The sequence below is a fragment of the Cryptosporidium andersoni genome (assembly GCF_001865355.1).
Source record: "Cryptosporidium andersoni isolate 30847 chromosome Unknown contig_20, whole genome shotgun sequence".
Taxonomy (NCBI): Eukaryota; Apicomplexa; class Conoidasida; order Eucoccidiorida; family Cryptosporidiidae; genus Cryptosporidium; species Cryptosporidium andersoni.
Window position 1 is genome coordinate 105718 of NW_027122835.1, and position 14676 is coordinate 120393.

The 14676-nt window shown below is 30.0% G+C and overlaps 5 protein-coding genes across 5 annotated transcripts; 1 reads left to right on the plus strand and 4 right to left on the minus strand.

Annotated features, from left to right (window-relative positions):
* Nucleotides 1-39: 39 nt before the first annotated feature.
* On the minus strand, nucleotides 40-4703 carry cand_024390 (uncharacterized protein; the record flags this gene model as incomplete). Its single annotated transcript, XM_067212669.1, has 2 exons — nucleotides 40-4468; nucleotides 4588-4703. The coding sequence occupies 2 exons, from the start codon at nucleotides 4701-4703 to the stop codon at nucleotides 40-42; spliced, it is 4545 nt and encodes a 1514-aa protein (XP_067068710.1).
* A 443-nt stretch (nucleotides 4704-5146) lies between these two features.
* Nucleotides 5147-8434, minus strand: cand_024400 (uncharacterized protein; the record flags this gene model as incomplete). The annotated part of the gene is made up of 1 exon (XM_067212670.1): nucleotides 5147-8434. The coding sequence occupies one exon, from the start codon at nucleotides 8432-8434 to the stop codon at nucleotides 5147-5149; it is 3288 nt and encodes a 1095-aa protein (XP_067068711.1).
* Nucleotides 8435-8925: 491 nt separating this feature from the next.
* cand_024410 (60s ribosomal protein L23) lies at nucleotides 8926-9345 on the plus strand (the record flags this gene model as incomplete). The annotated part of the gene is made up of 1 exon (XM_067212671.1): nucleotides 8926-9345. One exon carries the CDS (start codon nucleotides 8926-8928, stop codon nucleotides 9343-9345), a length of 420 nt encoding a protein of 139 aa, XP_067068712.1.
* A 158-nt stretch (nucleotides 9346-9503) lies between these two features.
* Nucleotides 9504-12458, minus strand: cand_024420 (alanyl-tRNA synthetase family protein; the record flags this gene model as incomplete). The annotated part of the gene is made up of 1 exon (XM_067212672.1): nucleotides 9504-12458. One exon carries the CDS (start codon nucleotides 12456-12458, stop codon nucleotides 9504-9506), a length of 2955 nt encoding a protein of 984 aa, XP_067068713.1.
* A 390-nt stretch (nucleotides 12459-12848) lies between these two features.
* On the minus strand, nucleotides 12849-14405 carry cand_024430 (thyroid hormone receptor interactor 13; the record flags this gene model as incomplete). The annotated part of the gene is made up of 1 exon (XM_067212673.1): nucleotides 12849-14405. The coding sequence occupies one exon, from the start codon at nucleotides 14403-14405 to the stop codon at nucleotides 12849-12851; it is 1557 nt and encodes a 518-aa protein (XP_067068714.1).
* Between the last annotated feature and the right edge of the window lie 271 nt (nucleotides 14406-14676).

Sequence of the window (14676 nt, forward strand, 5' to 3'; positions counted from 1 at the left end):
ATCTTAGATAAATTCTCATTATAAATTTAATGGTGTAGATTATATTAGTATATTTCTAAGAATTCTAATAGCATCTCGAAGTAATTTACTTCTCCATGATTCATCTAAAATAGAATTACCACATGTACAACTTAATATAGGTGATGAGTCATGATATATAAGATGTCTCCAGAAGGACTGTTTATAGTTTGGACGTATTATTACCCATTTATTATTATATTCTAGACTATATAATCCATGGGGATCTATAAGAAAAATTCTGAGTTGATCTTTATTTATAGTATAATGTACAAGTTGAAGTGATAATGGAGGTAAAATAAAATTTTTAAGGTGATTTTGCATTTTATTATATAGATAATGTTGATTATCTTCTGATATATCAAATACAATTGGATAATTGAATGGTAGTGATTGAAGGATTAATAAATTATTTAACTCTGGTAATTCCGGTAAACAATATATTTGGGATGCAGGTATTTGAATAAGATTAAATCTATACTGAATAATAAATGATCTGATTTTCTTAATTATACGTGAAATAGCTGCAGCAGGACAAGATACCCATCCAATTGAAAATTTAAATGGTAATGGTGGATACCATAATGAATCATAATATAATACAAACCAATGAACTGGATGAACTGATGGTGAATTAAGTAGTGGATTACTTGACATAGAATTTGATGTAATATTTGTATGATTATTCCATAATGAATGATCACACCAAGAAGTTAATATCCTCATAGATTTCATATTTGATGGTAAATCTGAATTTTTTTTATGATTTTCTAAGGAATTTGGATTAAGATTTTTATATTTTACATTATAATCAAATGGGTTATTTAAATTTTGTCTCTTTCGATAAAATTTATGCCTAGATCTATTTTTATGTACAGGTTTTAATTTGAATTGAATTTCTTGGTCCGATTGTTCATCAAATTGTTGATTTTTAAAGGTTGCATCTTGAATAATGTTAATATCTAATATTTTTGGATGATCAGGAGGAGCATTGACAAAAAGAAGTTTTTCTAAGCAACTTTTAAGACGTACAGCTCTAGGATAGATTCTTCTATTAATAGATATAACATAATTACAAGTTAAGTCTATACTAGATTTTAAATAATGGTGATTTGAAGTTGTATTGTCAAGTATTTCTCCATTTGATTTAATAGATTCTATATGATTAAATTTACTAGAAGGTTTAAAATAAGAATAGAATTGATTAAGATCTTTACCAATGGATATAATATCTAACCATCTAGATACTATATGATGACCACAACATTCTTCAAATTCACTAGAATAACAAGCTGAACGGCTTTGATTTTCTAAATAAGAATAATTTTTATTTGAATTATTAGAATTTGATGAATTGTATTTATGGAGACTTTGTGAGTGTATGTTTCCTTCTTTTAAGATGTCTGTATTTAAATTCATACTTTTTACATTGTTAGTTCCATATATTATGGGATTTATAGATGAACTTTTCCAATGAGCAATAACTGCAAAGTGTATATAATTAATAGCAAGATCTACTGTTTGTATAATTGAATAAGTTGAAAGATTTGAATATTGCTGAAGAAAAGATGATTCTTTAAAAGATTCTTGTGTAAATTGAGTAACAAAAGGAATATCTCTTTGCCAAACAAGTAATTCATCTACAAAGTTGTAATTTACTGGTGGAGGATCACAAAAATATGACAAACTTTTATAAGAATATGTATTTTGTAGTTCCAATTGATTATATTGTTTATTTGTTATATTATATTCATATTTTATTATAGATGGTAGAGAAAATATTATATTCAATTGTGAATTTGAATTGTAATTTTGTATTTGTAAATCAGAATTATTCGTTATAACATATTTATTTAATTCTTCAACTTTATCTGTATTTGTAAGATCTGTTTCTAGTGATTTTAGTATATTATCTGTTAAATTCATAACTTCTACCATAATATTATTATCATCTAAAAGTAAACAAAGCTGATGTACATTATCACTATTTACAAAGGATGAGTTAAAGCTGCTACAACAAGTCCACATTTGAACTGTATTATGATTAATTACATGCTTAATTCCTGTACTAGATTTTAAAGATATAAGTTGAAATGCCATACATAATCTATGAGCTATAATATCATTAAATATAGATCTAAGAATTTCAGAATCCTGATTTGATAATTTATAGATAGGTGATGGAATACTTATATTAGATGAATTAATACCTTTATTTTGAATTTCTGTAGTTAATGATGATGTATTAGGTAATATAAAAGTAGATACAGGTATATTAGAAGTTGTTTTTTGAGTTTCATCTACAAATTGAGTATATCTTGAGTTATACATTTTCTCTCTTTTATATAGAAAGTGTCCTGATTTATTAAATTCATCTTCTTTCCATGAAGTAGATGTTTCGTCATTTGAAGAATTCTTTGTTTGTATCTCTGATTTTTGATTCATAGCCTTTTGAATTAAATGATTGGCCCAATAATAGGCTATAAAAAGTTCTCTTCTAGGTGTAATTGTCCAGTTAGATATTCTAGGCATTTTACGAGTAATTTTAAAGTTAAAATTAGTAATCAAAGGTAGTAAAACTGGTCGAAGTATTGGGGACATAAATACTCCTCCATGTTTTATATCAAACATTGAACAGGATATAAATGTATTACACCATTTAATATACCTCCTGTCAATTGGATTTAAAGGATTTATTGAGATAATTGGTAGAAATTGATCAAAGTGATTTTTTATAGTATCAAATTTAGAAAATAAATTGGAAGATAGCTCATTTTGGTAAAAATTAAACATCCGCAACTCTTTCAATGATATATTATGGTCTTGAGTTTTATTATTAAAATTAGGGTCGGGAAGAGATGGTTGAATGTATTTAGGTTTTTGTATTGAAGGTATTAAATTTAAAGATTCTGGCATATGGATTTTGGAATCACTTTTCGTATTAGTATTTAACTTATTAATATCATTATATTCAAAACTAGATTCGTTCTTCTTAGTTCTAGATTTTATAGTTTCGGTTGAATTTTGTAAATTAAAAATTGCATTGAGTTCTTTTTCAGAAACTATTATTTGTTGACCTGTTGAAAAATTAGGATTATAATTTCTACTTATTTCCAGACCGGGATTATTATGATTTAAAGAATTGAATTTAATATTAGTATCTTCATCTATAATATATTGATCTAGAACAGCAATAGTAGATTCAATGTTAAGTAAATTTGGGTCTTTATATATTCCAGATTCATATATAAAGTAGTGTATCAACATTGGTAACTTCAATGGAATTGTTTCGACAACTTCTTTAACTCTTTGAGTACTTGTGAATTCTACAACATATAAAAGTGGTGAGTAATACCACTTGAGTTGAGATAAAGAAATAAAATCTGTAGATACTGAATATCTTAGAAATCGTTTCTCAGTTATATTAGCTAAATGCAAGATATCTTTGTAATTATTTACATCGACTATCAATAATGGAGGGCCAGCACTTAAAATCTTTATATTTTTACCTGTCCATATTAGTGACCTATCTACAAAGTCATTATCTAATTGGTTTAAAGCTAAATTTATGGATTCAAGGACATTTGATTCAGAATAAGAGCAAATATCTAAGGATGATATTATCCGCTTTTCAAATGTATTAAGCTCAACACGTAACATATTTAAAAATTCATTAATTCCATTATTTGACTTTGTTAAATGAGGAATAAGACCTTCCCAGAATACTTCATAATAATCAGATTTATCTACTTTTTTTCTATATGTTAATACAATAGACATAAAATGTGATTCTCCTCCAGATTTACTAGCTGATAAGTATTCTTGAAAGAACAATAATATACTTCTCCATGAAGGAAATCCATTATTTGAAAAAGTCCAAAGTTCCATAGAAAGTAATATTATTATTATTATTCGTTGAGACTTTGGTCTTATTAAAAATTTTGTTTCTTCAGTAACTAATCCAAAAGAAAATAACATATTTTCTGTTACTCTATAAGAATTGAACAATGACATATCTGTATTTCTTAGTAATCTTGTAATAGTTAATGGAGGGTAGTATGAAGGTGAAAGTTGAGATGTTAGTGGTGGAACTCCAGTATACAAAATACTACCTATTAAAGATCTTTCATAAAACCATAAATCTCTTGGTGAGATATGAACCTCAGGTAAAGTCATTTCTACATAATCAACTGCAATTTCTTCATCTTTTTTAATTACTTTAATAAGTACATCTTGGCGAATTAGAGACCAACCAGATACCTTAACTAGAGAATCAAGTATTGATATTCCACCAGAATGAACTGATTCACCCAAGAGATCATATGTAACATAAAAATATATTGGTTGTATATTTGGAATTAACATATTAGATACTTCTATTGATATTGCCTCTTGATCTCTATATAATAAATTTGCTAACACTTCAGAAGATACGAAAAGTGGTACTCGTCTATAAAGTAATGGAAAAGAGGTGATTATTCATATACACAACCAATAAAAGGGTATAGAAATATTACAATAGATACAAATAGATTAATTATACACAATTTACTACTTTTATTAACATACCCATATTTTTTTTCGTCATGGAATGATAAAGGAACAATAAATTTTTCATCTCTACTTATTTCATTGGTTCCTGCATTAATATATGTGGAACCTAGTAATCTCTTCTGATCATACATAAAATATTAGGATTTATAGCTTGTTATGTTAACCTTTACAGTTCTAACCAGTTAAAGGTAATACTTGAAATTTTCGATACCTTAGTAACGGAACATAGGTACCGGGCGGTATAATGGGTTACTACATCACTGAGATCTAAATATTTATTATTTGTAAATAGTCATATTACACCAATTAGGGTAATTTGTGACATTATGAAACCAAAATAAAGTAAGATTTTAATCTATAACCATGGAATCTAATGATTCTGTGATAAATATAAAGTATAATTTAAAGTTAAATAGAAGGTTTAATACAAAACTCGTTTGCATATAAAATCAGTATCTTTAAAAGTAAATTACAAGAATAAATTATATATAATAACTATATAAACTAAGCTGCTAATGTTTAATAATATATCCGTTCAAAATATATTTAAAGCTTATCGAAAGCCTCTTAATTTCTACAAAGTAGCAAATTGGTTTTTCAAAATATTTCTAGCAATGTAATAATATGGATGAATTGTAGCGTGGATATCCCAAATATTTGTATCACACAAAAATTCATTAGCTTTATAATTACCCTTTTGAATATTGATATCTTTAGAATATGCAGGGGGTTTTTTACTGCTATCAGAAACTTGATTAGAAGATGCCAAAGCAACTACCTGATGAATACAGACACTACCTCCTTGAGGTGCAAAATATACAAATGGTAAAGGAACTTGTTTCTTCATTTCAGAAACAAAGTGTCTAAGACCACGTGACTTAGACACAAATATTTCATCTGTGTCAGTATTTGTTGTATCAAATTTAAATCTCTTGTTTTGCTCAATGAGTTTTGATAGAAACCCATAGGGAGTAACTTCATTATTAGTTACTTCTGAAGAGTTAGAATTAAATTCTTGATAAGTATTTTTTTCATTATCTTCACTTTTAGATATATTTTCATCTTTTCTAACAAGGCAAATTTTCTCAACATTATTTGAATCCAAAATTTCATTTGATCCAGATACAAAGCTCAAGTTCAAATTCTTAACTCGACCTATTGCAGCAAAGCTAGATAAGAGATCTGAGTCATTCTCTGAAGCTATCCCAGCAGAAGGTGAAGGTGCAATTGGAATAAATTGGAAACCTCCAGTAGATAGTTCATCCCAAATACCTCTTGAAAGTTGAATATCTTTCGTATCTCTCACGAGATTTAGATCAACAGCTTGTTCTATATTATCCATAGTTATAATATTCTCAGGTGTATTTGGTATTGAGAGAAGCAAGGATTTTATTGCTCCGAAGCTAGTCTCTATATCAATAGGTATTTTAGATAACAAAAATCTTTCTTGAGGAGGAAAGAGGACTACATTCCTAGGTGAGCAGCTATTAATAAGTGGAACTAAAGACATTATGTTATTTTCTACATAAAGACCATTTGTTACAAAAAATTGACATTGAACCTCAATATTCAGAATTTCATATTTAGTTTTAAAAGGCTCAGGGCCACCAAGGATCTGTCTTAGGTGTAAACGCCATTCCGGTAAAGCTGTATTATTTTGAACTGAGTTTTGAGATAAAGATACGGAATTCCTGTTTTCCACATTATTCGTACTACAAACTGTAATTATTGTTTGTACTTGAGAGTTACTACAAGTAGTCCCATTTGAGTTAGGTAATAAGGATATATCTGTTTCGTTTATATTTAAAAGATCACGGCGTCTCTTTGAAGCTAAAACTTCTACAAAATGAGTCATATCTATTCCATGTTCATATGACAAGTTTTGAGTATCTTTTATGGTATTTATTTCATTTAAATTTATGATATCTTGACTTGAAGCTTCATTCCAAGACTCTGCAATATTCCTTACTATAGCTTCATCAATAAATGATCCATATTCATCCTTTGCTTGAGGTAAATTTGTATTTGTATAGGGGGTAGATTCCAAGTCTTTAATATCTAAATGGTTATCCATATCTATAATTTGATTTGGTGTATCAGGATCGTCTACAATCTGTATGGGAACAAGAGTCGAACGAAGTTCTTCGATTTTAGAATTTATAAAGAGATTTGGTCTGAAATTGGTCAAATTTGGCAAAACTGATTGTTTAGCATTACCTAAAGAAGATATTGCCCCAATTACAGAGCCTTTATAATTTGATATGTTTGTACCTGATTGTTGAATACTTTCAATAGTTTCTTTTCCAGGAACTCCAGAACTGACTCTAGCAAGAAATTCCATATATTCTAATAAAGAAGTATCATCTTGAGAAAAGTTGGATTCTTCGACTTTTGAAGTTAGTTGTATATCTGAAAATTCAGAATTAGACTTATCATTTTCAGTATCTTTAATAGAATCAATACTATTAGGTTGTTTGGATTCCTTCTGAGACAAGTATAGGGCATATAATTCATCTTGTCTATATGGGATGAAGCGAATTATTGGTAATTCAAGTTTTGTATACCCTAAATCCTCTTTAGAACCTTTTTGTACTTTATTTATTATTTCTTTTCTTTCCAACCATACCTTATGAGCAAATGTATTCAATTTAGGTTCTCTTGTAAATATAACTGAATTATTAGGATTTGATGCAAGATCTGCAAATAATTCTCGAGAATAACCATAATCCATTGATGCTGGAGAAGCAAATATAACTTTTGGTAATTTTGCAGAGGGCCCAGTACGGACATTATTTAGTGTATTTTCAATTAAAATATTTTTAAGACCATGAAATGGATTAAATCTCGTATTACAGAATTCAGACCGAATATCCAGACTCATCCACTCTATCAAGGTTTTAGCTGAAAGTATAAATGAAGAGCTCATAGGGGACACAACAACTATGGGGTATAAAATGACACTTCTATTCCATACAGCATCTATATAACACAATAATTCTAGTAGCAAGCTATCAAAGTCAATAGGAATCAAGATAGAACCTGTCTGATTCTTCTTGAAGCAACGCAATATTGTATGAATAAAGTTTTTAATTGCCTTCCAACGATTAGATTGTTCATAAATTACTAAGCTTCTTGTTAATGCAGATTTCTCAATATGAATTGGTAATATGCTAGTTATAAATATATCTGGACAATTAACACGACATATATCAGCTGGAGTAACGTGCCAATAAGGAGATGACGTTATCTGGTTTGCATATAGTATATCCCAACTCCCATTAGATGTATTCAGTGTTATATACCACATAGTAGATCCCATATCTATACCACTAGGCAAAGCTTTTAAAGATATACTTTTAAGGTCGGAATTATCCTTATTTTCAGAAGAAATAAACTGGATTTCGAATGATTGATAATATCTCAATCTACATATATTATCACCCATTATACAGTCTATATCATCTTCTGTATATGGAGATTCCAGAAAATCCTCATTTTTAGCACTACATGTAAATTGGAAGCCATTATCACGATCACGCAAATTTATATGATTGATCATATCATATAAAATTACACGACCAAATCGAAATACTGGTTCCGTACATATTATTGGTATATCTACAATATCTCCTTGAAACCTTTGCTTCAAAAGTTTTGCAAGAAGTGGTAAACCTCCAATACAAGAAATTGAATAGTTAGTAAGCAATATCATATGGGGTAACTCTATTGAGGAATTAAGTAGTTTCCATAAAGACATGTCATCTTGTACTCCCAAATCGAACCATATTCGACAATTACTTATACTCAATACCTTCCCAATATAAAAATCATCGTCAATTGGCTTAATGGAGATATTGGTCATTTACTATATTTCATGAATTTAACCAGTTCCACTATATCAATTAATATGGATCATAATATTGGTGCCTTCCTGCGATATCCCGCTACTTGGATTATTTTTGGTACCTATTAGGTTGGTATTTATTACAACGGCGGTAAAATATTCTAAGTAAAAAGTAGCATAACAACAACAAGATTTGGTTTTTGATATAGCTATAAAAAAGTTTATAATATAAATACTCTTTGTGGAATTCAGAAAAAAAGTTGATCTCTCAAGTTATAGTTTTAGTATTTATATGAGTCAACTACCCTTATTTAGTAATAAGCTTAAGTTCATGCAAGGTACATCAGTAGTGTTAGCGCCTTATTCTTGTCACGTCTACATTAACTTGAAACAAAGTAAGCAAATATTGAGGCGTCTCATCCTGAACTATACTTTCAACAGTAGCGGTCTCTAACTTCAACATCTATCATATTTCTAATTATAATATCAAATTTTCCAGAAATTTTAAAATGAAGAGAGGACGTGGTGCTGCAGGTGGTGCCAAAATGCGCATAACTCTTGGTTTGAATGTTGGAGCTCTAATAAATTGTTGTGATAACAGTGGTGGCAAGAATTTGTACATTATTGCTGTCAAGGGAACAGGCTCATGTTTAAATCGTCTACCAGCTGCATCCATTGGAGATATGGTTCTGGCTACTGTTAAGAAAGGAAAGCCGGACTTACGTAAAAAGGTATGGCCAGCAGTTGTGGTACGTCAGCGCAAGGCATTTAGAAGGCCAGAAGGCACTTTTATCTACTTCGAGGATAATGCAGGAGTTATTGTTAATCCAAAGGGAGAAATGAAGGGTTCAGCTATTACTGGTCCAGTAGGTAAGGAATGTGCTGAACTGTGGCCAAAGATCTCAGCAGCTGCACCATCAATTGTGTAGATTACTGTATAAAATTAGACTAGGAAGAAGTAATATTTAAAAGTACTTATGTAATTCAAGCCCTATAAGGAGAGGTGTCATTTTTATGTATTTCTCTTTTTTGTTATTTCGAGATGAAATAGGAAGTACATTAAAAGTAGTAAGGGGTTAACTCCTTTCTATTCAGTATTCATGGCTATGTTCTTTGCAAACTTAACAACATCATCAATATTGTCAATACTATTTTTAGATGAACCAATGCTCTTATTTTCATTACCTCCACACTTTCCACCACATATTTCAAGAGTAGAGTGTAGCCATTGATTTGCTCTTAATAGTTTCCCTTCACCTTGGGGTACTATTGCTAAAGCTGAAATGCCATTCTTGTTACAGGAACCACTTGTAAGTAGCATAAATGATACTTTAGAAAATTCCTTAATTATATATTGTGAAATAATTTCGAGACATTTAATATCTCCATCGACTTCTTGTATATTGCGCACCAAGATATTTCCAATATTCAAGTCTTTAGATAGTTGAGATAATATATCTTGTGCAACTTTTTGAGCAGCTGATTGTCGTTCTTTTTGTTTTAGTTTAGCATCATCTAAAACTCTCTGATATTGATTATCTAAAAAGTGGGAGAGGTATTTTCTCTTAATCAGTGGTAGTATGCGCGTTTCATCAAGGAATACACGGCATTTCGTTATTTCCTTCTCTAGCTCCTTTCCAAATATATTCTTCAATTGTTCAAATTTGGAAGTTAAAATTAAAGTATTATTTTCAGCTACATTTGCAGTATCGCTTGTCACTGCTACAATTCTCCTAATACCTTTTGCTATACCTTCTTCACTTAAGATAATAAATGAACCGATATCATATGTGTTCAGTACATGCGTACCTCCACATAACTCAACAGATGTCTTAGTATGTAAAGATTTACTAGCACCAAAGTTATAGTTATTTAGTTCATTTACAGGTATACCAACTGAGAGTACACGAACAGGATCAGGATAAGCTTCTCCAAAAATAGCTCTTAGGCCACTGATTTCTTTAGCTATATTCAATGGTACAATATCGCAGAATACTTCTTGCTTATCTTTAATAATTTTATTTATAATATCTTCAATCTGCTGAATTTCATTGATATTCAAGGCCTTGTTTGCGGAAAAGTCAAATCTTAATTTTGTTGGTTCAACTATTGACCCACGTTGGTCACATGTTTCACCTAACAGTAGTCTCAAAGCATAGTTCAGGAGATGAGTCGCAGTGTGATTTCTCATAGTCATCACACGTCTATCTTTGTCAATTAAAAAGTGGCAATTTGAGTCCCCAATGGAAAATTTCCCTTCAAGAACAACTCCAATATGTAATACATAGTTGCCAAACTTTTGACAGTCAATAACTTGAAAATTGTTCAAATTGTCCTTCCATAACTCAATATATCCTATATCAGAAACTTGTCCACCTGATTCAGAGTAGTAACATGTTTTGTCAAAAATTAAACCAACTACACCATGAGAACAAATAGCAGTGTCAATAAGTTCATGTCCATTGTATATAGCAAACAATTTACCAAAACACTCATTGTCAAGATTATATTTATATATATCATCTGTCAAATTCAACCCATATTTCAACAAAATATGCTGTTGGATATCTGGTTTTAAAACAAGTCTATCTACTTTCTTGTTGAATTTACCCTCTGAAGCTAATTGATGATTTTCCATGCATTTCTTAAATCCTTCATGATCAAATTCCATCCCCAACTCACTAGCAATCAGCTCAGTCAAATCCATTGGAAAACCGTATGTTGAATAAAGTTGGAATGCTTCATTTGCTGGGAAAATTAGTCGAATGTTTTTCAATTTGCTGTTGGTAGGACTAGAAGATTTTAGTAATTTATTGGCAACTCTATTGAATCTTTCGATTCCCTTACCTAAAGTTTTAGAGAATTGTTTTTCTTCTTCAAATATTGCAGATTTTATTGTATCCTTTTTCTCAACAATTTCAGGATAGTAATCACCAAGTATATTAGAAACGCTGTCAACTAGTTTATAGAACCACATATTTCCATCCATACCAGCATTAAAGTATTGTCGACCATAGCGGACAGCTCGTCGTAGAATGCGTCTTAAAACATATCCTCTTCCTTCATTACTTGGAATGCAACCATCAGATATTGCTACTGACAGAGTTCTGATGTGATCTGCAATAACCCTATATGACATGTCGATTTTATTTGGATCATCTTTATCTCCTACCATACCTTTATACTGAGGAATATTTGGGAAAATACTATGTATTTGATTAAATATTGGTATAAATAAATCTGTATCATAGTTGCTCAATTTATTTTGTAGTACAGAAACTAATCTTTCCAATCCCATACCTGTATCAACACATTTTGCTGGTAGTAAGGCTAGCGATCCATCAGTCTCACGATAGTATTGCATAAAAACTAAGTTCCATATTTCAATAACACTAGGATCATCTTTATTCACTAAATATGAAGCATCCCTACCCCCAATTCGATCGAAATGTATTTCAGAACATGGTCCACAAGGACCAACATCTGCCATCTCCCAAAAATTCTCCTTTGCACCACAACTAATTATCCTTTCTTTAGGTAAATAATTCATCCATATATCCCTAGCTTCCTCATCTACAGGACATGCTGGGAGTTTATTATCACCACCGAAGTATGTTACATATAGTCTTTCACTAGGGATCTCATATACTTTAGTTAGTAGCTCAAATGCCCATTTAATTGCTTCTTCTTTGAAATAGTCACCAAATGACCACGAGCCAAGCATTTCAAAGAAGGTGTGATGATACACATCTTTTCCAACATCATCCAAATCGTTATGTTTCCCTCCAGCTCTAATACACTTTTGTGAGTTGACTACACGAACTAGTTTACCTAATTCGGAATTTGGTTCAACAGTTCCAGTGAATATAGATTTAAATTGATTCATACCAGCATTTATAAATAATAAAGTTGGATCATTTAGTGGGACTACAGAAGCTGATCTATAAAACTTGTGATTAGCTTTATTCACAAAAAAGTCTATAAATTGTTGTCTAACATTTTTGCCAGTCCATTTTAATTTTGAAGGTTTTGAGTCACACATCTTTTAACCACAATTACCTTGAAATTATACAAAGTGACCTTTGGTTTCTATGTATTTCTCTTGTAAAATCTCAACTTATAGTAGCTAAGTTCAAAAACTCTAATCTAGATTATAACCTGCACGTCCCCTGTAAACTGTAAGCATCAACCGCGGTGAGATGGACAGTTTCATTAAAACCCTGAGTAATAATGGAATATCTCCAATATTGAACCCATAAATTAGGGATATATTGCTATAACTTCATGTAATATCTTGATATCAAAATAATGATTAGAAGTTTTGTATATCTCCATATCTTCGTATTTTTTAAGGTAGATATTTTAGTGATTATTAATAATACCCTTAGCCAAATTAACTAGCTTGGCTAAGCCTGATAATACAGTTAGACCATTACACTTGTAGTGAATCTCTCTTATTTGATATAAAGTATTCTAATTTTTCCATAAATTTGTCAATACTAATAGGGATTCCGTAATGATAACTATGTGTTAAAACAATAAATGGAAGTTTTCGGATATTTCTCCCAGAAAATTTATCTATCTTTTTTGCAATATTCAATACACACATTGAATATTGAATATTAAAATTATGATACATTATATTATCTTGTTTTAATTGTATAACATCTCGGAATGATAAAAATTCAGTTGGAATATCTCTTTTATTTAATATGATATTCTTCTTAATAAACTCTTGAATACATTCAACAAGTATTAAATACCTTGTATATAAAGATGGTAGTGGTATAAAAATTTTTAAATCTGCTCTATCTAAAAATGCATCATCAATTGCATCTGGTATGTTTGTTGTCGTCATAATTAGTGTATTTGGATATCTCTTTAAACTATCAATTTGAGTAAGCAGTGCATTTACTACTCTTAAGCTATCTGAAGGTTCATTTCGCGATATACACTGTTTCCTAGCACTTGTTAAGCTTTCCACCTCATCAATAACTAAAGTAACAAATGAATTCGAATTTTCTAAGACTTCTCTAATTTTTGTGAAAAGTCTAACTACTAATTTTCCACTTTCTGAGAACCACTTAGAAAATAGTGAATGTGCACTTATTTCTATTAAATGAATTGAGTCATATCTTGATGAGTATCTTATCCCAATTTTTTGCGCTATGGCACGTGAAATTGATGTTTTTCCTGTTCCTGGAGATCCATACAAAAGTATGAGGTGATTCCAATTTATAACATTGCAATTAATACTGTGATCACTTAATATCAAACTAGCACTTGCATAATCCAACAATTGCTGTTTAATTCCAGTGTCATAATGCAGAGCTTCCCAAAGTCCATGAAATGATTCATTAGGTAACTCCCAGTGCTGCCATGTAGGAGTATCTGAACTATTTACTTCTCTATTTGATTCTTCTAAGGTGTATTCGTAACTATCATTATTTAGCTGGTATATAAAAATTATAGGATGTACTTGATAAATGGGTATTATACTCTCATCGCATGTATTCTCACAGGTATTCCTTTCTTCTATCAGCTTAACTGGAGACATTAATGATAAAACAATATCCTTGCAAATTTTCCTCAAAAATGAATCACCAATTGTACAAATTTCAACTCTCCCCAGTTTAACATTAGCTTGTAACAAAAGATATTTTTCAATTTTCCTTGCTATAATATCACGACTTATTCCATTCATCTCTCTATTATTACTTATCTCAATATTTTCGTGAATACAGACTTCAACTGAGAGTGGTATTTTACATATATTTTTATTTATATTAGTATACTCTCTTTCGATATTCCTCAAGTTAGTGCTAGAATCAACAATATTTGTATATCCAAAGTTTGTAGTTGAGCTTGAATCTTCAACTAAATCTAAACAAGAGTCTTGAGACTCCTTATTATTTTGTCTGTATTCAATTTTGGGAGTAGCTCTACTTGATCTATTTAATGATGCAGGTATTGTTGCAGGATATTCCATTTTAGATACAAATATATATATCTTGCCTTATTTTATTACAAAAATTAATACCAGTTATTTCTTCTGGCCGTTTATTTATTATATTTTTGCATATTTAAAGTGTCAGATTTTTCTTCACATGCATACCGGTACTTAGTGCATGTACTTTGGGGAGGATTGTTGACATTTCAAAGTTCATATAAGTGATTTTTACTAGATTATAAAATTAATCAGATTAGAATATTTAAGTCAAACTAAATCCAGTAATTATCACTAATAGTAATGATAATAT